Raw genomic sequence first — 20517 nt, forward strand, 5'->3', positions numbered from 1 at the left:
TCATCTGCTAGCCTGCATAGAAAAGATTAAATCTTGGACTCCAAGATATTACACTTTATTCTGCCAAGATGCCAAGTAGCAAAAACATCATGCTACTCATTTTATATTAACAGTTGGATGGGAAACCCACCTTTTTAGTTCTTTTTTCCACTCAGTTCTCTGACAGATTTTTAGGCATCTTGCTCCCCCTGCCCCGCCCCCCCCCCCCCCCCCCCGTAGTAGGCAGCATTTATTAACATCTCCCATCCCAGACACACCAGTGCTTTGGACTCTCTCTCCTTTCTAAAGCCATTTCTCATCTCTACTGAATGACAAGTATGACCTGTGTCAAAGTCCCACTTTCAAATAAACTTATACTATGTGACTTATGAAAATTCAGTTGAGGTTTTTCACAATTTACATTAAAAAAATTATTTAACCATCAGGATCTGAAAAATCACAGGCTAGCACTGAATATTGTATTTTACATGTTTATAGTCTACCTTACTATGATTTATGCATTTAATCAAAAACTTGAAATGTAAACATTTTACAAAGTACCAATATAGCATTCATATAGCAATATAAAGGGCAAATTAGTAAACTTCTCATTTTTACTTTGCTGAAAAAAATTAAGACCAAATCCAAAGGAAAATAAAATCCACCGCAAACCCATTTCAATCAGTCACAAAAGACCTTGCTGCTTTTCTCTCAATAGACAGGGAGTATAAAGTCCACAGTAGCACATAAAGGCTAATGGCAGCCTACAATCTAATTAGCCCTTATTATAATACTGTCCAGAGATTCAAGAGATACTTCTTTAGAAAGGACACAGGCACAAAGAACCCACCCACAAAAGAGTTACTCTTCCTTTCAAAGGTCTAGAATTGCATAATAAAGAAGAGCCTTGGACTAGGAAGAAGCTTGGCTGAGCCTGGCATGTTAGTTAGCCTGCCTTGAGATTTTCTTGACTGAAAGAAAAAAAAATGGGGAACAAGAGTGTTTATACACTCTGCTTCATTTAGACTCTCACCTTGGCTTACAAGGCTGAGTGAAAGTTTTTCTTTGTATGAGGTTAAGATTTTCCGTGAGCTTTGCTGAGATTTCTATGGAAGAGTGGAGAGCAGAACTGAAGACCGTTCAAATGGGGCTCCAAAAAGCCTGGGTAGTTTTTCATTTTTTAAAAAGTTTTGAGGATGCTGTGACCCTGGAGGCTGTTTAAATACATGTGACTAAAAGGCAAACAGCGCATGGTGGTTATCAAGTTATGTTCAGCGAGTGTTAATGTCTGTGGTGCCTTATTAGTGACACAGAGGTGACCCAAGGAGTGAGTTCCTTTAAGCCGTAGGAGAAGGTGCAGTTAGAAAAGTAGGGGACAGACTGCCTAAGGCTTAGACAGCCCCAAACTCTTCCTATCAGAGGCTGATCACAAGACACAAGGGTGTGCCACGGGTATGTAATCAGTCATGCTCTGGAGCTCCGCACAGAGTAACTTGCCTTTGAGAACTTAAAACGCTCAAGTCCAGCAAGACTTGCACACTAAGGATGCCTCTACAGTAGCACTGAAGTTCAGATGAACAGTGTATTTTAGAAGTAAATCTCCTGATCATCTGGACTGATACTGTGCTGTGGTTTATAATGTGACACAAGTTTCAGAAAGCAAGCTGGACTCCTTTTGAATAAAACCAAACCAGAAGATGTGCTCCAGGGGTTCACTTAATGCGCTCCAGCCACCAATGAATCTTCAGTCCACAGGTCCAGAGAAGAGCTATTCTGAAGTGAAACCTCCTGCAATACATACAGTACAGACATCAGGTCCTCAGCAGCAACTGTGCTGCTTTACAGATCCACTTGTACTGGGTCACACTGCTGATGTTGCTAGTCTGGTCTCCCGTTGCATTGCAGACCATTACATTTCACTCAGATACCTCTTACACTGAACCCCGAGACTTCAATGAGACCAAACCCTTTTAGCCTCTAAGACTAAAATACGTGCCACAAACAACAGAAGGGTCTGATTGCCCAATGTACTTGCTGGGGCTATGAACTGATAGGTAAGATAACCCAAAGGATCCAGTGAGAAATTCATGCTCCATGCTTCTAGAGGGTTCTTTGTCCATGCCTGACATACAATTCCTCTGCATAAGCAGAGATCTTAAACTGTGCTAATTTCATCTAGGGTAGCTGCTAGCGTGTGTTCTCCTAAAAGCCCTTCATTTTTGCAGAACTTGAGCACAGCGTAGACCAGATGAAGAGGCTTTGACTCTCTGTAATGGAATAAAAGGAGGGAATGCACTGCACAGTCACGGATGCTTTTTGCTTTCTAGTAGCTTAACTATGATGAAGCACCTTATTGTTCAAATATTTATTTCAGAAGACAGATGTATGGAGATGGTGTTTATAGAAGTGGTTTGTCTATCCAAGGCCAGACATCACTCCCTTTAAAGTAACTTTTCCAGATGGTGGAGCAATTTAAGATTTGCCCTGCAATCAAGCACTTCAAGACCCTTTCCTGTTCAGGGTGCAGAATTCCAAGCATGAGACCCCCTCCATTGCTCCTAGCGTCAAGAATCCCTTTGGTGATCAAACCCCTGCTGATGGAAACGGTCATTCCATACGATGCCGGTACTCCACCCAACGCTTTAACCCATGGATAACGAGGTCCCCGTCTTACAGCGGTCGCAGGTATTGGAAAGCGGCACTTCTAGCAATTGTGTGTGTGTGCGCGCCATGAACAGGAACACTGAGGACTTGACCGTGCCTCAGAAACGCACGTGGAAGGACAGGTGCTCTCCCCGGCGGGGCAGCTGTACCGACAGCGCGCACTGCCCGCGGAGCGGAGCACGGCACATGGCGTTAAGGCCAGAGGCCCCGTTCAGCCCGCCGGCCTCTCTAGCGCGCACGCCCGAGGGCCCCCCGCCGCGCCGCGGGGCGGTGGCACCTGCTCCAACGGCCGCCGCGCGCCCCCAGCCCACAGCCGCCGCAACGGCGGCCGGGCCCTGCGCCCCGCCGCCCGGGCCCTGCGCCCCGCCGCCCGCCCGCTACGGCGGGGCCAGATACGCGCCACAGCGTTTCGCGATACGCCGATTCAAAACCGTAATTGCTGCTGCACTGTATTTTTCGCTTGAAAATGCGGGCAACCGGGCTCTGCAACTAGCTTACCGCCCGCGTTCACACTCCTGCCCTCCCGGGGGCAGCGCGCCTGAGGGACGCGGGTCCCTCGGGCAGGGCCGCGCCGCCGCCGCAGCCCCGGCCCCGCACCTGCCAGCCCCCGGGCACCTACCGCCGCCGGAGCGGCGCGGCGAGAGGAGCGATGGGAGGCGGCGGGCATGCCCCTCCGCTCCCCCGGGAACGGCCCGGCCTCTTCCTGCCCGGCCCGGCCGGGGAGCTGCGGCTCGGGAGGGCGCCGAGCCCGCCAGCCGGGCTGCTGCCAGCAGCGCCGGCACCGCCGCCGCCGCCCACCACCACCCCTCCAACGCCGCCTGCCCCGCGCCGCTGCTGCCCGCCGCCGCGCCGCGCAGCCCTTTCGCTCCGCTGCGCTCCGCCCCGGCCGGGGCCGACGGCGGCGCGGGGGCGCTGGGAGTCCCGCCCGCACGGGCACGGGCGCGCACACGCACACCACACACACGCACGCGGAAGTGCACCCCGAGCTGGCTCGCAGCCCGGCGCCGCCGCCGCCGAGGCCGCCCCGGCGCAGCGTGCAACATGGCGCTGGTGCCCTGCCAGGTGCTGCGCGCCGCCATCCTCCTGTCCTATTGCTCCATCCTGTGCAATTACAAGGCCATTGACATGCCCGCGCATCAGACCTATGGAGGCAGCTGGAAATTTCTGACCTTCATAGACCTGGTAAGTGCCCCCGGCGCCCGTGGCCCTGCCCCCCTCCCTCCGGCTGCCCGTTTAACGGCCGCGGCCCCGCGCGGGAGCCCCCGGAGGCGGCGGCCCTGCTCGACGGCAGCGCCATGAGGTGACCTTAAAGTGGGGACGGCGACATGTTGTGACTCCAGGGCCGGCCGTGAGAGGAGCCCGCCGGACCCCGCGGCAGCGGAGCCGGGTGGTTGGAGCGGAGGAAGAGACGGACAAAGCCGAGGGGCTGCTGCCTGTGAGCGGCCGTGGGGAAGGTGCGCCTGACGCCCTGTCACCGCGGTGCTGATGCTGTGTTTCGCCTTTTTTAATGGCTGACAGTAAACACCAGAACCCGCTGGTCCCAGCATTCGGCTCCCGTGTGCTGTCAAAATAGGAAACATGTCTTGCTCCTTTTGGCCCACCCGAGGAGTCCATCTCCGACAGGTGCAAGTGCGTGAGAGTGACACAAAAAATGTTGGGCAACACAACCTGCCGGATCCAGTTAGTTTTGGTTGCAAATCCAACGAGCCTACAAAACGAAAGATGTTTCATTTCACTTTTCTTCATAAGGGTCCAGATCTGGAACAGTCACGAGCATGCTGGCCTGCTGGAAAACACCAGGTGCTTGCCAGGGGCTATTTTTGCCCTGAGCTTCCAAATTCCTAGCCTTGCTGCCTCCACAAGAGTGTTCCCCTAGTGCAGGTGGAAGGAGAGGGGGCGGGAGGAAGAGACGGGATGGGAGGAGAAACTTGGGTTTCTGGCTTAGAAATATGATGGCCAATTTACACCTAGTAGCTAGAGCAAAATAGGTTTTTTTCTTTGAATCCACAGTGTAAATAGGTGAGAAATTTTGCAGTTCCTACAGAGTTACAGAAAAGTCCCAAAATGCAAGTATTTCAGTGCTTCCCAGTGATAAAACCTCTCTCAGAACCTCATTGTAGATTCACAAGTATTGCTACTATTGCCTACGCACTTCATACCTAGTCAGTACGTTTAGTCTGTGAGTTTGGAGACCAACCTCGAACACTATTAACCTGGCAGGTCAAGTGTGCAAATTTCTGGATCAGGATTAAGCTGAGGTTCACTGAGGTCCATATTTTATTTGGAGGGAAGAAGCACCTACCTTACTTTGCATTTAGCCAGGGTAATTTTTGTGCTGAGTGCCAAAAATTTGCTGGATCTCTGAGGATCCATACCCATAGCTAGTGCTTTTACTGTGATTGTAGAAGGGCATCTTAAGGCCTGCTGTTTTTCTGGAAGGCAAACTAGAATCTAAATTTTTTTTTCCTTTTGGGCTGCTGAACAGTACTGTCAGTAATATTAATTGGTAGAAGTTAGCATCAAGTCCCAGTAAGTTAGAAGGGAGCTGTTGACTTTAGTGGCAGTTGAATTGGAAGTGAACCAACTAAAGCTAAAAGCCAATAGTCTTGTCTTTGAGTCTCCTTCACCTTTTCCTCTGTTCTCCTAGCCCTGACAGTTGCTTGAGGATTAAGTGAACTAAGGCTGTCATACAGTGAAAATAACATTTGACAGTACATGATACTCATCATTTCCCAAAAATTATTGTCTGCTGTCTGTGGCAAGTTCATGTGGACTTTCCCATCAAAGCATGCACATGGTTCAAGCTACTTCTGTCGTGGCCCAAAAGGTCAAGGTAAATATGTAGTGCTTTCTAAAATGTCTAAAACAGTTATCAACTGCAGCTCGTCATTTCTGTCCTTCAGCTAATAGTTGTCATGTGTTTCTCATAGCCAAGTCCGATAGCTGAGAAAAGGTTAGCAATTCCTTACAATCTTCAGTTCTTCCAAATAATGCATCCAATGACTTGAATGCCTTTCTCAGTGACTAGCCAGCACATAAACCTCTCCACTTGTCAACAATATTTACTTACGTCCAAATGGCCCTGGTGGCATCTTATTTAAGCAAATCTATCTTTCTGTCTCCTGGGACAACCAGGAGACTTGAAGAAACAAAACCTGTTAGATTCCTGAAGAGGATACCAGGAGGCATGGTTGGAGGTTATTAAGCAAATTTCCAAAATACTGTATGTTGGCTAAGTCTTGAAAAGCTCTTCCGTAAGTTTCACTTTCCTCAACCGTGTGCATTGTTCCTGCGTCAGTCACATTCAAGGGCTGTCTAGACAAAATATCATCAATGCCAGAGTCTTGGCAGACGTGTGTTCTTGCTACAGATTGTACCTCCACAAGCAGAGATTTCATCTTTGACATCACAGAAGCACGTAGAAGTTCTTTCTGTTTCCAAAAACTGCTAGCAATTTTTGAGAAAAGTGAGTTTGTGACTTGAATCTGAAAAGTAATATGGATTTTTTTTTAATCTGTCCATTTGTAAAGGGACATTCCTTTCCAGTCTTAGCATCAATAAATGTCTTGGAGATTTAGGTAGCTGGCTTTGCAGAGGTGCTGTGTGAAATGATTTACAGTTATCTGCAGGTAATATAATTTTGAATTGAATTATGAAAAACTAATAGTTTGGACTCTAAAACACAAGACACAGTAAAGTATTCTAAATGTATGCATTAATCTGAATAGTAGACTTGCAGCTCTTACACTGTTTACAGAAGTTGAGCATTATGAGGAAGTTGTTTAATACAAAGCTAAAAACTATAATGTCCCTGTCCATCCATAATATTTTGAATGTTCATACCTAAGATTTTCTTGGATGCCAATATTTGTGCTTGATCTCTCCTGGCCTTGAATTAAGAAAGAAAACAAGCGCAACTGATAACTTCTTTTAACTGCTGTCATTCTGATGACTGACTCAGTTTTTTTGCAGTTGCGAATGTGGTGGCAACATTCCCTGAAACACCCATGTCAATGGAATATTTTTCTGGTTTGTGAAGCAATGTACTGGCAGTTTGTTTTGCCATTACACTGGTGATGCTCCTCACTGTTGCTACTAACAATTGTTTCTCCGCTTCAGACTTTCTCCCAGGTATCTAGAGTTGGTAGATACTTACCCTGCTTATTCAAAAGATGGTAAAGCTATCTGCCTGTGGATACCTGTGGATTCCAAAACACTTCAGAAAAGAGAGCAGTATCCTTTTTGTCATTTATAGAGTGGGAAACTGAGGTACAAAGAGGTAAAGAGTTGCTGCCAAGACCAGTCAGTGGGCCCAGCAGTTCAAATTATTGAACTGAACATTCAGGCTAGTTCAAAACTACAACACATTGCTTTCATTTAGCCTCGCAACACAAACCAAGACCCAAAGTTAGTTTCTGCGAAAACAGCAAAGAACCGGATTCAGATGGGGTATTTCAAGAGGTGTGCCTAAAATTTCTTGTATAGCTGCCTTTGTTAGACTCAGATTCACCATTTTGTGCTTTAGTAGTGGACTGCTGCAGGACTGCCCTGTCCTGTGCCACAACCCATAAATTCATTGTTGAGCCTCATAGTTGAAAGTTAACTTAGGGTGAAAATGATGCCAGTATAAAATGATTCTTTGCAACAAGTTTGTCAGCTACGTAAGTCTCTCAAATTTTCCCTACTTGTACCACTCTTTGTTCAGTTCTGTAAGTACTTGAAGTAGCTGAATTAAAGAAAATAGTACTTGAATTAAAGATAACTAGGTCATCTTGCATACACTGGAATCACACACCTGCCTTTATAAATACAAATCTGTTGCACCAACTTGTCTAAAATGGCAGGATCCTTGCTGTTGCAGGGGTTAAGTTTTGTTCTTCAGTTTCTTTTGGCTCTCTTAGCGTTGTTGAGAGGAGGCAAAAATAAATAGAATTTGTATTCTGGAATAAAGTGGACCCTGTGGGTGCTGGAAGAAGACCAGTTCTACTTTTTGTGTTTGGGTGTGTGTGATAATTAGCAGAAAAGTAGCTTAGAGTTAAAATAAATATGTATCTCCTTAGTAAGGGGTGCGGTGGTCTAAATTGCTTCTAGTTTTCTTTGTGCAGTTTCTGTGAAAACCTTATTCCTCAAAGAAGCTACAGTAAACCAAGATACTATTGCACACACATAGGCATGCATTAACAAAATACTGTTTGGGTTTTTTTTTAATCTTAATGTCTCTCTGATATGCTGAACAGGGTAGTTACAGAGACAAAAAGCAAGGCTAGATTTTTTGAAGCAGTCTCAAGTGTTATGTTTTATGTTTATGATTAATGGTCCTATTTTGAATAACAGAATGTTAGTGTGGGTATTCATACAGCTTGATTCAGGGCAGCCAAAGCTAGAGAGGAATTGATTTTGCTCATATATAAATTTGCCTGGTCTTATACTTTTATTATTCTCTTGAAAGAAGTAGCAGGATGTCTGTGTGTGAACTTTTATATGTTGTCTGGCAGATTTTATTCTACAAAAAACAGGTACAAGCTCTCTTCCCAGCACATTTTTTGCTAGTACATGTTGTATTTGTTTTGCAGAAAATACCTTCAGATTTAGTTTGATTAAATTTGAGTAAGTCATCAGAACTTAGTTCATTTCTTGTCTTTGGAAAATTTCAGAGGGGCATGTTAACTATAGGACAAGAAAATAGACTTGATAGATTTGTCATTTACTTATTTAGTGTATTTAATTACTTATTAAGTTATATGAGATACGGTTACTAGACAACAAAAAAAAGATAGCAGCTTAACAAAGCATGGCTAAAAATTGTAGGTGATTTGTGCCCAATTTGGATTTAGTCATGCTTATAGGAAATAAAATGACCAGAAAATGTCATAGGCCAGAAGATTCAGAATTAACAAACAATAAACTGCTGTTGGTGCAGTATCGGAAGTTGAGTAAGTTTCATTGCTAACTGTATGGGTTAAAATAACCACAACACAGAGGACAGAAGTAAAAACACATTCCACACTCTATGGAATAGAACTATGACTCTTTTCCAGGATTTCCTTTAGTAAAATGAATTTCACCTTCTGCTTTCCTCTTTCATCATCCGTAAAGTTACCCTGGTATTCAAGTGTTTTATGGCTTTTGGGTGAAAAGATTACAGAAGTATAAAATATTATTATGTATTATTCCCAGAGGTAATTCATCACCATGTCTAAATATCTCAGTGTTCTTACTATAACAGAGAATACAGTCAATGGAGTGTTTATCAGTTTACAGAGGAAGAAGGGGATTGCTTTTTGAGGAATAACAAGGTGAGGTTTCTTAATGGTGCTTAATGTATTTGAGAGAAAAGGCAATGATATACGTAAGGGAGCCTTTTAATAAGTGTGTGTTTTAGAGCTTTCTTTTTCCCTTTCAGGCTGTAAACATGTCAGAGAAACAGTTATGTATCTTGCCGTCAATGCTGTAATAAAAATGTAATAGTATCACCATTTCTTATTCATAGACCCATGTTTTCCATTTGCTTTTGGTAGTGATATTACAAATTGAGTGGAATTTGAGCACTACATTGAAGACTTCCATTTTCACATTGCATTAGCATGTCTTTATTTTACAATTGGACTTAAATATGTTAAACATTTAATTTGGGAATTCTTAGGAAAGTTATGGCTGTCTTGAAATATTTGTGTTGGCAGGGGAAAGGAGAAAAGTGGAAGAGAGGACAAATTGCGATCACTTACTACGATGATAGATTTAACTAATGTCAGTAATACTGTTTTATAACTCAAAGTATGTAAGTGATAGGTAGCAGTGCTGTGTTTTAAACCAGTGTAAAGTCTGTAGAGTTTTGCTAGAACAGTTTTAAAGGATGATAACTTCAAGAAGTTGGTTTAGTAGTCTTTCTGTTCCCCTTTGAAAAAAATGCCATTTATGTTGTATTACAGTTGAATGATTTTCTTTACAATTTTATTACAGTGCTAAGGATAACTCAGATAATCTTATATGCCTCCATATAGCAAAGTTGTAAATATTTTAAACAATTAGTTTAAGCAAGGACAACACATCTAGTGTTCTATGTTAGTGTTCTATGCGGAAGTCAAAGTTGGGCTTCTGAGCTGTCCTAATTTGCTGTGAATATAAGTATATAATAAAATATTTAATCGATATATTTTTGACCTTATATTTGTATTATCTTAATGAGGCCATGTAGGCTTATACAACAAATAAATTTTGAGAGCTGGACCTTCTTAAGTTATAGTAAAGATCTATATAACCTATCAAATAATATTCTTAACTAATATAGAAAATTGCAAACTTAGTGTTTTAAGTTAAAAATATTTTTGATAAAAATCAAATCCCACTTGAATCAGTTACATCAACCTGAGGATGTCCAAAGCCTTGTAGGGTAGAAGTCCATGTGGGTAGTTAGTTGTTTTGTCCTTAGGCTGAAAAAAAAAAAAAAGAAAGAAACTTGATCACTCTATCTGAAAATGGGGAAACACTCACATGATAAAAATCTTTTATTATTGGTGTGTTGGAAGTTTCAAATGTGCCAGTATGCCACCGTGCAACAAAATAATGAAGTTGGTTAAACCAATAAATAGAAAAAAACCCCCGACATGAAATTACAAACCCCTGACATTCCACAGAAGTAATTTTGCAGATATGAACAAAGTAAAACCACAATAAAATTTAATAAAACAAAGTTGAAAAAATAGGCAATTCTGCAGTGTATTAAACATGATATAATGTAGATTCATTACAAGGGATTATGCGGAGTGTGTATTTACCTGAAGAAAACAATAAAAGAAAAATATATCAGATTCCTTCCATTACATGCAGTCTTTTCTGTGCTGCAACTTTCCATATCTAATAATTGAAGTTGTCAGTGCCTGCCTATCCTAATGTAGTTAATTTAGAAAACATTTTTCTAATTGCGCTACTTTAATATAGACTCTGACGTTGGGAGGAGCTCAGCATGGGTGGAGAATTCCTTGTCATTTGGAGTTTTAATTGCTAATGCAACTCCAGTTAGTAAATGTTAAAAAGGTCAACACCAGTGACAGGTTTGTATGCTTTCTGCAGAATTCAAGAGTGAAACAAATACTGGTGTGTAATAAGTTCACATTGGACATTTCTATATTTGAAACAAAAGTGATGTTACTGCCCACAATATGCACATGAAAAACATCAAATTCCTCTCAATGTAGGTTTTTTTCTTTTAAGTATCTGAATCTGAGGCCTGGTGTTCTTACCTTGCACGTCCAGGTATATATATGGCATATGAGGTAGAAACAAAATTGACAATGCCTTGGCTTATTTTGAAGACCAAAGTGAAGCACAAAGTCCTTGTTCATTCTTTGAATGGGTGGCTATGAAAAGCTTTCTTCCTTCTAATGAAGCTTTTTCAAATTTTGCCTTATTTGCCTGCATTTATTTGAATAACTACGTTTTCCCCATACCATATTTTCCAAAGCTCTGAATTTACTATTAGTCTTCAAAGCTTTATGGCCTTTGTTCTATTACTCTTACTATGTATGATGCAAGATTTTTTCAACTCAACATTGTTAAATTTGCTACCACTGAAAAAGCTGTGTTTAACTTTAGTGGATGGAAAAGTTAACCGAACTCTGAAGAAAAAACAAAATCATTTGGAAGCTGAAGTAAAACTTCCAGCCTTTTCAGAGAGGAAGAAACTAAAGTAAATTAAAATTTGTAAGCATGTTTTGGTAAGACTTAGAAACAAGTCCCACTCCGAATTAGAACTGTGATTAAGCATTTAGAGGATTTTCATCAGCATTTTGCTGGTTACCTCAGGATATTTTACACTCTCTTGGCATATAGTTGGCGTTGCTTGTTGGGTTTTTTTGCAGTATACTGCAAAATTTGGAGATCCCGTTGGAATTCTGTTGATTGGGAAACAGGTTAAGCTCATGTGAAATGCTAGGAGAAAATCAGAACCTCATTTTGATTTGTATGAAGGCTCCTTCTGGCAACTTAGGTAAGTCCATGCGATTTTCCCTGGAGAGTTTGAAAGCAACATTTGAATGCCTCTAGGTGCATTCCCTGAACATCTTGTCTTGCCACTGCCCTTGCAAGCATTCTGTTTACAGTAGGATTTCCAAACAAATAGTTGCCAAAGGGTGCAATTATATAATAATTTCCACTTAGATCTGTGTGCCACTGACATAGCTCAGGTATTTTTGCCACAGTTCTCTGTCAGGTTAGTTGTTTCAAAGTGCTTGAGGACTCTCTACAGTGTAGCTTAAAACAAAACTAGTACTGCTGAATTTTTAGTAGCTGAATATTGGGTGTCCTGGTAAAGATAAACTACCATAGAATGTGCAGAAGAGCAGAATGTCAAATCCTTTGCTAATTGCTAACTTGTAAAGCAAACCACAAAGGGTGGTGGGTTTTTGCAGTGAATTAGTTTGAGTGAAACAATTTAAGAGGCTAAATCTTACCTGTAGAAATGCTGCTAGACACTTCAGACTGTTTGAGTTGCTTGTGCAGGGACTTAGCAGAGAATTTCAATTTTACTCTGTTCAGAATTGATTGGCTCATTTTTGGTTTTGGGCAGTGCTGTTTGTATTTGTATATTTTTTTTAAACCTAGTTCTTTGTGTACCTGAGGGTAAATTTACTTGCTTCCCCACCATTTGCATATATTTTATCAGGTTTCTTGAAGGCTTCTGGTCCTGGCAGCACATAAGTAACAAATTGTTATTTATTATTATTGCTAGTATTACTAGAATTAAGTAGAAGTGGGAGTTCCACATGCAGAGCACAGGTGGCATATGTTCCTAAAAGTACTTGATCAGATGCAAAAGGAAGAAAAAGAAACTGCTGACTGCTGACTTTAAATGCTGCTATATAAATTGATAAAATGCATGAATGCAAAAGGGATGTTTGTGAGATGCTTAACAGGCTTGTGGCTGAAGTGGTGGAAGCATTTCATACAGCTAATGTTCAGGCGAGCATGTCTCTGTGATCCTGAGGCACTGCATAGGACCCTTGACCCTAGAGAAGATGCAAGTTGTTTATGGCCAGTGCTTGTGCAGGCACAGCTCTTGTAAAGGACACAAGTAGAGAAGGTGGGAGAGAAAAGGAAGATCTAATAGATGACAGCACTTTGTACCTGGGGTGTGTAGGTGAGAGAGTGCACCATGCTGATCAACCTTGTGTTGCGACAAACTGGTATTTAGATATTTGACTGCCGGGAATGAGGACGAAGTGAGGGAAAACAAGAGGTGGACATAAGTGGCTGGTGTTTCTGGGCTAAACCAGCATGTGTTAGCTCCCTCAGACTTCCTCCCCTTCCTTGTCCTCTCCCCAGTTCTTCCTCCCACACACCCACACAGTCTCCCCACACACAGCCCCCACACACTGGTGGCATGGCACCACTTCCCTGCACATAACTTGTTTGGCTTAGCACGCTTGTGCTCAGCGGAGGGTGCTTGCAAAACTTTGTCCTTAGCTAGAAGCCATATGCACTGACAGATGCAGAGGTCCCCATTTGCTGTTCACTTAAGCTTACAAACAAATTGGAACTCCATGCTGTGAAAAGTTTCTTGACCTGAGTTTGCTTGTTATAGCTGTGTTCCAAGAACTGTGAATTTGCGTGTGCATTAGACACAATTATCTGCATTCCTGTAGGTCCCAGGAAGTGAGTCCTAAGAAGGAATGAGTCGTGAAGGAAACCTCTGGTGTGTGGACCTGCAGCAGAGCACCGTACTTTTCAACTGGACGTTGAGGAGGCTTAAAGGGATTTGGGGTGTTTGCAAGTGGATATGCATCTTTGTGTATGTTTGACGTAATAGTTGTTTACTTATGCTGCACATCGTTTGAAAAGATCAAACTGTTCATGAAAGCTACTCTGTTCTATAGTCTCTCCATATGCTGTGCACATCTAAGAGTAAATTGGCCTGCTACTGTTGAAGTCAGTTTAGGTGACCCAATTAATGAACCATGGATAGAAGATTACAGTGGTCTGAGGTACCATATGCTGTTAAGTTTTGGAGTGTCAAAGAACTCTAGATAACAAGAGAGAGCAGACAGCTTTCGGGTCAGCTGTCTCATGACCTGCCATGGCTAGAAAGGGATATTCCTGTATTTATTAAGAGCTAATGATGTTTTTAATTCTAACATATGATTATAGAAGATTAGTATTCAAATCTCCTTGACTCGATGCCAGTATAATTTCAGAAGCTAAACACCTCTGAATTTCCAGAGATTATATTCTATGCTATTAAGTCATATGGCATTTCAGGCTAAGTTTTATTTTCTTTCTCTCATGGTTTGGGGCAGAAGCTACTAAAATGATACTGCCAAATTAATTCAGAGCTGTTTTGTTCCCCATTAATTATAAGGCTGAGTTAAAATTGTGAGATGTATTTTATGAGGATGTATTTTAGAAAAGGATGGAGGGACCTCTTGTTACTTTGGGGATTTGAGCCAGTGGGATCTGAACTTTTTGGTTTTAAAATTCAACGTACAACATATGAACAAAACATGAATGTCTTTGAGGGTGCAAGGGATGATTCTGTTCATCTACTGCTAGCTTTATGAGTGAAAGTGCTCCCACTTTGCCCTGATCCATTCGTGCCCCTTATCACCCAGTCAGGCTCCTCAGTTACAGGTTACTGTTAGCTATCACTGTATTTTCTGCCCTTTTTTTTCTTACAGGAGCCCACCTGTGCAATATCCCTTTCCCCATTCCTTCTAATCTCTTCTTACCCAGCACAGTCTCCCTGATCTTTCAGCCCTGTATCCCAGTTCCAATTGCACACCCAGTCCTCTTCCAGAAGCCTGTGCTTTCCTATCTAGTGCTGCTTTCCTTATTCCCACAGGACTCCTTATACTCTTTTCCCACCATTCACACATACTGTCTTTTCTCCAGTGCATTCTCTGACTTGTATTGTCTTCTGCATCCTCACTCTGTCCTTCCCAAATACCAGACCTACTCAGTGTCATTCTCTTGTCTTTTTAAAGCACCTTGTGTAGACCCAAAACAATGAAGAATCAGTCATTTTCCATCAGAAAATATTGATTTTGGTGCATAGCCTTAAAGAAACCACTTCTGAAATGATGTTACATAAGACTCTTAGCTTTGCTTTCTGTTTTTGAACAAATTTTTAAGCATCCTGGTTACAGGAAAAAACTCCCATAAGTGTTAAGCACAACGGATCATGATACTAATGTTTATTACGCTGTTAAAATCTTGTCACTTTTTGGTAGTCTGCCATTCAATTTTTTATGATAAATTTTCCAATTCAGAAGCAAGTCCTTGATAGAGATTGATATTTAAGTTGAAAAATCAAAATAATGTATGGAATCAGCAATCAGTATTTATTCAGACATTTTCCATCTTTTCTTTTTTTGTAATTTATGTATTTTAAATGAGGTAGTGAAATTATTTAAATTGTATTTTGTATTTCCTAATAGGAAAACTTACTTTGTAATAATCATTGTGAGGTTTGAAATCTATTGCATTCAGTGAGATGAACAAAAATATTTTTAAACATTGCTTAGCTTGTTGGCTATTACTGTGATTAATAGAAGAAGCTTGCTTTCTTTTTCATGTGAACATATGTAAGTGCTTATTCCTTGTTTGTGTGGGTGGATTGGGAGTGCATGCAGACACACCTGTTGCAATTTAGAAGTAGGGGAAGAGAGAAATCTGCATTTCACAGTGGTAACTTTCTACTCAAACCTACATGGAAGCATATTCATTCTTGTTAGGTGTTTCCTGACAGAGACGAGCCTGCCATGGCTCCATGCCCCCATGTCCAACCAGTAGCAGGGCTGAACACATGCCTAATAGGCACGTACAGAAACGGAAGTGTAAAATCAGGTTGCTAAAATGTAAGTCAATACAAATGAAACTCTGACTGGAGTAGGTGGTTTAGATTCAAGATTGTCTTTTAAGGTATGTCAGGCAAATAGTCAAGTGATGGCTGGAACAAGGAGTGCTCAACGTAGGACCCACCTAGAGTCTGTAGCCTGCCTGGTTAGCCTTCCTGTACCCAGCAGAGGGGTGGGCTGCGGGCTAGATGCAGTGTTCTGATGGGAGCACTTTGGTCTCAATGCCACTTCTTGCAGGGAGTCGGGCCCTATCACGGGGTTTGATGTGTGTGGCATGTCATTGGAACCAATGCTCACAACTGCCTTGTGACAAAATGTCACATAAGGTCTGTGGATCTTGCAAAGGTCTTGATCTACAGAGGTACTCTGGCATTACTTCTGGCAGCTAATGGGAAGGTATTCTCTCTGTATTATCCACTTTCGTTCTGCTTAGTTTGCACAGGAGTTGAGGTCGGACTTCCAGTTCTGGGTGATACTCAGCATCCACACCATACTACATGTGAGTTAGAAATATGACAGTTTTCAGCACCTTGCAAGTTAAGACCCTAAAATATTGAAGGTTTTTTTGGTTTGGTTTTTTTTTTTTTTTAATGTGTCTTCTGGTGTGATTGTAAATTTAGAAATTATGAATTTGACCCAGATGGGAAGAGAAAGTCAATCTCGCAATTTCTTGGGGGTGGGGGGGGAGATTTAGAAAAAGCATTTCAAATTCGTGGTTTCAGTGCAGTTGGACTGAACAAGTGAAAACAAAACATTTGATTGTCTTTATTAAGATACTTGGACAAAATTACATTACAAAGGAATCAGCCATTGCAGTGAAAAATTGTTATTCAGAAATATTTTGCCAGCTGTATTAATTGAAAACTTGTTTTATTTTCCTTTAGCAAGGGCAAGACCAATGTCACGAGAGCAACATAATACTGAAAGTTGCAACTTACTCATAAATGTTACCCTTATTTCACAGGAATTGTACCTGCGCTGTGTGAGATAGTGAAAGCAAACTTGAATTTGAAATATAAAAGTGAAAGTCAGGAGGGGATGTGGTAAGTCAAATTCAGAAAACAGCTGTTTAAACTCTTTTTTTCTTAATTAGGTACATCCTGATTGCAGGGATTAATAAGTATTTTGAAGAAGTAACCATATAATAATAATAAGGTACAAGCAAAGTCCGCTTTTGGCCAATCTTTCCGTCTTAGACCTGGTATTTTGCCTGTCTTGGGTCTTGTGCTCAATGGATGTGACTAAACAGTGTTTATCAAAGAAGTGCAGTGTTGGAGGTAAATCTGTTTTATGAGACACTTATTTGCATGGTGTGCCTGTATCTCAGTGGTGTATTTTCAGACAAGGCCTCTTTGGCTAGGTTGTGGTGTAGACAGCCGTTAGCCCTCGTTCTGAATCATTCCAGTGTCTTCGGTACCTTTCAGGGTGCTGGCCTCAAGTGTGTATATCTTGTGTGAGAGAAGACATATCCTTGATATTCAGAATTCCATAGAGTAAACTGACCTTTTTAAAGGACTCTTTTTAAGCCAGGTAGATGGGGATTCAGCATTATGAATCACACCTGGAACAGCCCCATCTTTTATTAATATAATGTCTCCTGATTTACTGCAGGAAGCCACTGAAATGATTAAGTGTACCAGCAGTCTGCATAAAATGCCTGGGTGACCTCCAAAGCAGTATGACAAATATCAAAGAAAAATCTTAAAACCTGTATGATCAGCTTAAGGAAAATTAAGGCCATATCTCAGTTTGTCGGAAATGCTGTTAAAGTAGGAAGACAGGTAGCGGTTGCAGAGTGGCAGAAGATCTAGACCACATCTCTTTCCACGTGACCTAAAATGAATGATTACTCTGGGCGGAAAGTATCTTTCCACTGGAGTTTGCTTTGCAGTTTTCCTCCTTTGTGGTATTCCCAAAAGAAAGCAATAGGTAGGAGTGCCTATTCCAAACAGCCAATCTTGCCTGTTCTCTTTATGGAGACTTATTTTTGTGCCATCTCCTTCGTTCTCCATCTTCAAGAAAGAAGCAATGCACATGTAGATGGAGATCTTCTGACTTCTCTTCAGGACAAAATTAATAAATCCTGGTAGCAAGTATCTTACTAAGAGTAAAATTGCTTTGTAGTGCCATTGTGCCTTTTATTACAAGATCTCAATGCACTTAGGAAATGTTAGTTAACTAAGCCTCACAACATCCCGCTGCAGAGAGGCATGATTTAAACCAAATGCAAGCCCAGCATGCAAGACACTGAAATTGGTTGGACATATAGTCATTAAAATCCTTAAGGAACTCTCTTAGTTGTGTAATCTATGTCGTTAATCTCAGGTGGTCCAGGAGGTGATCTGTGGGACAGAGGCTGCCGATAGATTACTCCTATTCAGCCTCTGGGGTTTTTTGTAGGGTGGGGTGGGGCTGGAGTTGAGACTGGCTATTCAGGCAGCACTGTGCAGATAATCAAACATCACCTCCAGTCTGCCCCGTCTCATGCAATGACTTGCTGCTACTGCTATCTGCAAAGAGATGGGAAGTGTGTGGACATTGCCATCAGGTGTGAATGAAGCCACGTGCTACCCCTTGGTGGAGCAGGAGCAACCTGACTCCGCACTGGCTCCTGTTTTCGCCCCACCTTCTTCTGCTCCCCAAGATAAGAGCCATATCCTATCTTGGCCTCAGCCCTTCCCAGTGTTGCAACAGACACTGTCCTCAACATGTGCCTACCCAGCTGCTGCAGAGCAAGAGATGGGGAGAGGCAGAGTGCTTGTTTGCATGATGGATGTGTGAAGGTGCATTTGATGATACAGGAAGGGTGAGCTGAGTCCAGGCTGATGAGGGAGAAGGGAAGAGACACAGCTATTTTAAATGGTAGAATGTAGGCTGCTCCCATGGGTGCAGAGTGGGTGGTTGCTGCAGCAGAGCATCAAGAGGGATAGCTGCAGCAGGGAGAGTTGACCTTCAGAAGAAAAAGAGGAGGCCCCAGACCAGAGATCTGGCTGCTGCACACGCTGAGTTCAGGGCGTCCTCAGTCTGCAAGAGCCATGGGGATTATTGCCATACTTCGGGACAGAAGGAGGTGTACCTGCCCTGTGTAGCACATGCAGCATAAATGAAGAATCTCTGGGAGATGTTTAACCTACTGGGTCTATACTGTGAAGTTAATCCCTGTGTGAGCAGTAGGTGTTTATCCAGAAGAACCAGGCATTCAGCAGCCTGGACAAGTACCGCGAATCCTCACATGCTGCCTGGAAACAGCTTCTAGCTGGAAAGAGGGAAAAGTGAATGTAGGGTAGCTTTAACCTGCACGGTGAACATGTAGGTTAGCATGGGGGCTTCCACCCACATGACCTACTTGTGGAACAGCTTCTGTTCTGAAATAAGCAGCACGATATCGTCCATGCCTGTTTGAGTAGGACGTGTATTTCTGTTGGCTGGAAGAAAGGAAGGTACAGTTGTCGAGCCCAGATGGAGGCTTTGAAATATGCACGATAGTGGCAGCTGTGTGTGGGAAGAATGACTTGAAGTGTGTTGAGGAGGAGGAGGCTTGTTTACTGTGCTACTGTCTTCATGTAGCTGTGGAGTTGAATGGAGAGAGAAATGAGGAATGCGTTTCGTGTCTGTGGATTATTGCCTCACTGTGCTGGACAGTTTTTTCTCCAACATTCATTATTTGTTTGAAAATTTGTAAAGGATCAATGAGTTGCAGTGAAGGAGATCGCAGAGAAGTATGGTCAGTGTTTTGCCAGTCCTGCATCCTCATGGATCAAGGCCCTGTTTTCCTGAGCTGGGCCCTTCTGCCTGAAGGGTCCTTCTCAAAAGCTGAGCTAGGTGTCTGTGTGCACACTTTGGAGAGGAACACGTTGTTCTGGCAGCCTTCCCGATCCTGAATTTTGTGTGTGCCGGTATTTATTACTGTATTTTGTAGCCTGTGGTTACGTAAACGCTTAAGCCTATGTACCATTGGCATTTGTGTGTTGGGGCCCTGTTTCGTTGCTGCTGTTGCCGCCGGTTGGCAGGGGTGCTCAAGGGGATCAGCCCGATGGGTAGTTGTGGGCAGCTCACCCTCTTCCTCCCCCAGGGGAGACGGGGCAGTCGTGGGCAGATTGGTGAGGCCTCACCGCCAAGCCCTGCCTACAGGCAACCTGCCGCTTGGTTCCTGGGCACCTGCCTTGGCGCAGGAGAGCGGGGTTGGGCTGCGTGCCTTCCTCTCCCTGCCTGTAAAGGCAGCCTGCGGTCGCCAAGCCAGGGCAGCTCTTGAGGAGGTCCAGCTTTCATAGCTTTGGAGCACGTCACCTTCTTTCAGGAAGAAAGGCAATGCCAACCCTAGCCCAAAGGTTTTGAGGTACGAGAGAGTATGTGTATATGTACTTATGATTATATATAAAAGAAGGGAGGACATGGGATATACAACAGTAAGTATTGTATGCATGTGGTGAAGTGGAACATGTGTCAAGTTAATTCACAGACTCCTTTGGGTTTTATACTTTTTTAGATTTATGTTTTATGTTTATGATTTTCAGTCATCTCATTAATTAACGCTTTTCTGTGGGGACAATAAGGGTTTATGGCTTGCTTTTTTTCTCAGAAGAACGTTTTCCAAGCATGTTTTATTATGAGTACATTTTTCACATTCCCATCCCAGAGCATGAAATTAATCTTTTCTGAATAATTCCGTAGTATCTCTTTCAGCTATGTGGCCTAAAAAGGTCTTTCACTTAATTAACAAAAACTGGTCTGAAATGAAAGTATGAAGATTTAAAGTCATCTATTAGAAGAATATCAAAAAGGCATGAGTGAACCCTAATAACAAACTTCTAGAGTCAGAGAGTCAGTTTTAGTGTCAGCTGGTTTTACTCTGCACTACTGCTTTGTTCATCCTGCACTGGACCCAGCACTGGAGCACTACCCTTGCTCTTTACACTCTGATAAGGTTGTGTATCTGCTTCCACAGAATGCCAGTTAAATGTAGTAGATAACTTCCAGATATACCTAATTTTGAGAGTAGCTGCCATTTTAATCTGTAGTCATATGA

General features: G+C 42.5%; 1 protein-coding gene across 9 annotated transcripts in view; it reads left to right on the forward strand.

Annotated features, from left to right (window-relative positions):
* Positions 1 to 3466: 3466 nt before the first annotated feature.
* The window catches only part of AIG1 (androgen induced 1), a 125928-nt gene continuing 108877 nt past the window's right edge, over positions 3467 to 20517 (forward strand). For 2 of the 9 annotated variants that reach the window (XR_008234776.1, XR_008234775.1), the window contains exons 1-2: positions 3467 to 3825; positions 16456 to 16534. Coding sequence is in view for 5 of the 9 variants with exons in the window: in XM_052784563.1 (XP_052640523.1) it covers positions 4222 to 4443 (222 nt within the window). In the remaining 4 variants the exon portion in view is untranslated. Of the gene's footprint in view, positions 3826 to 3983; positions 4098 to 4139; positions 4444 to 13283; positions 13430 to 16455; positions 16535 to 20517 lie in introns of those variants that run through there. The other 7 variants (XR_008234777.1, XR_008234778.1, XM_052784565.1 and 4 more) reach the window with 7 other exon arrangements.

Source organism: Harpia harpyja, chromosome 4, assembly GCF_026419915.1.
Source record: "Harpia harpyja isolate bHarHar1 chromosome 4, bHarHar1 primary haplotype, whole genome shotgun sequence".
In the NCBI taxonomy this organism is placed as follows: Eukaryota; Metazoa; Chordata; class Aves; order Accipitriformes; family Accipitridae; genus Harpia; species Harpia harpyja.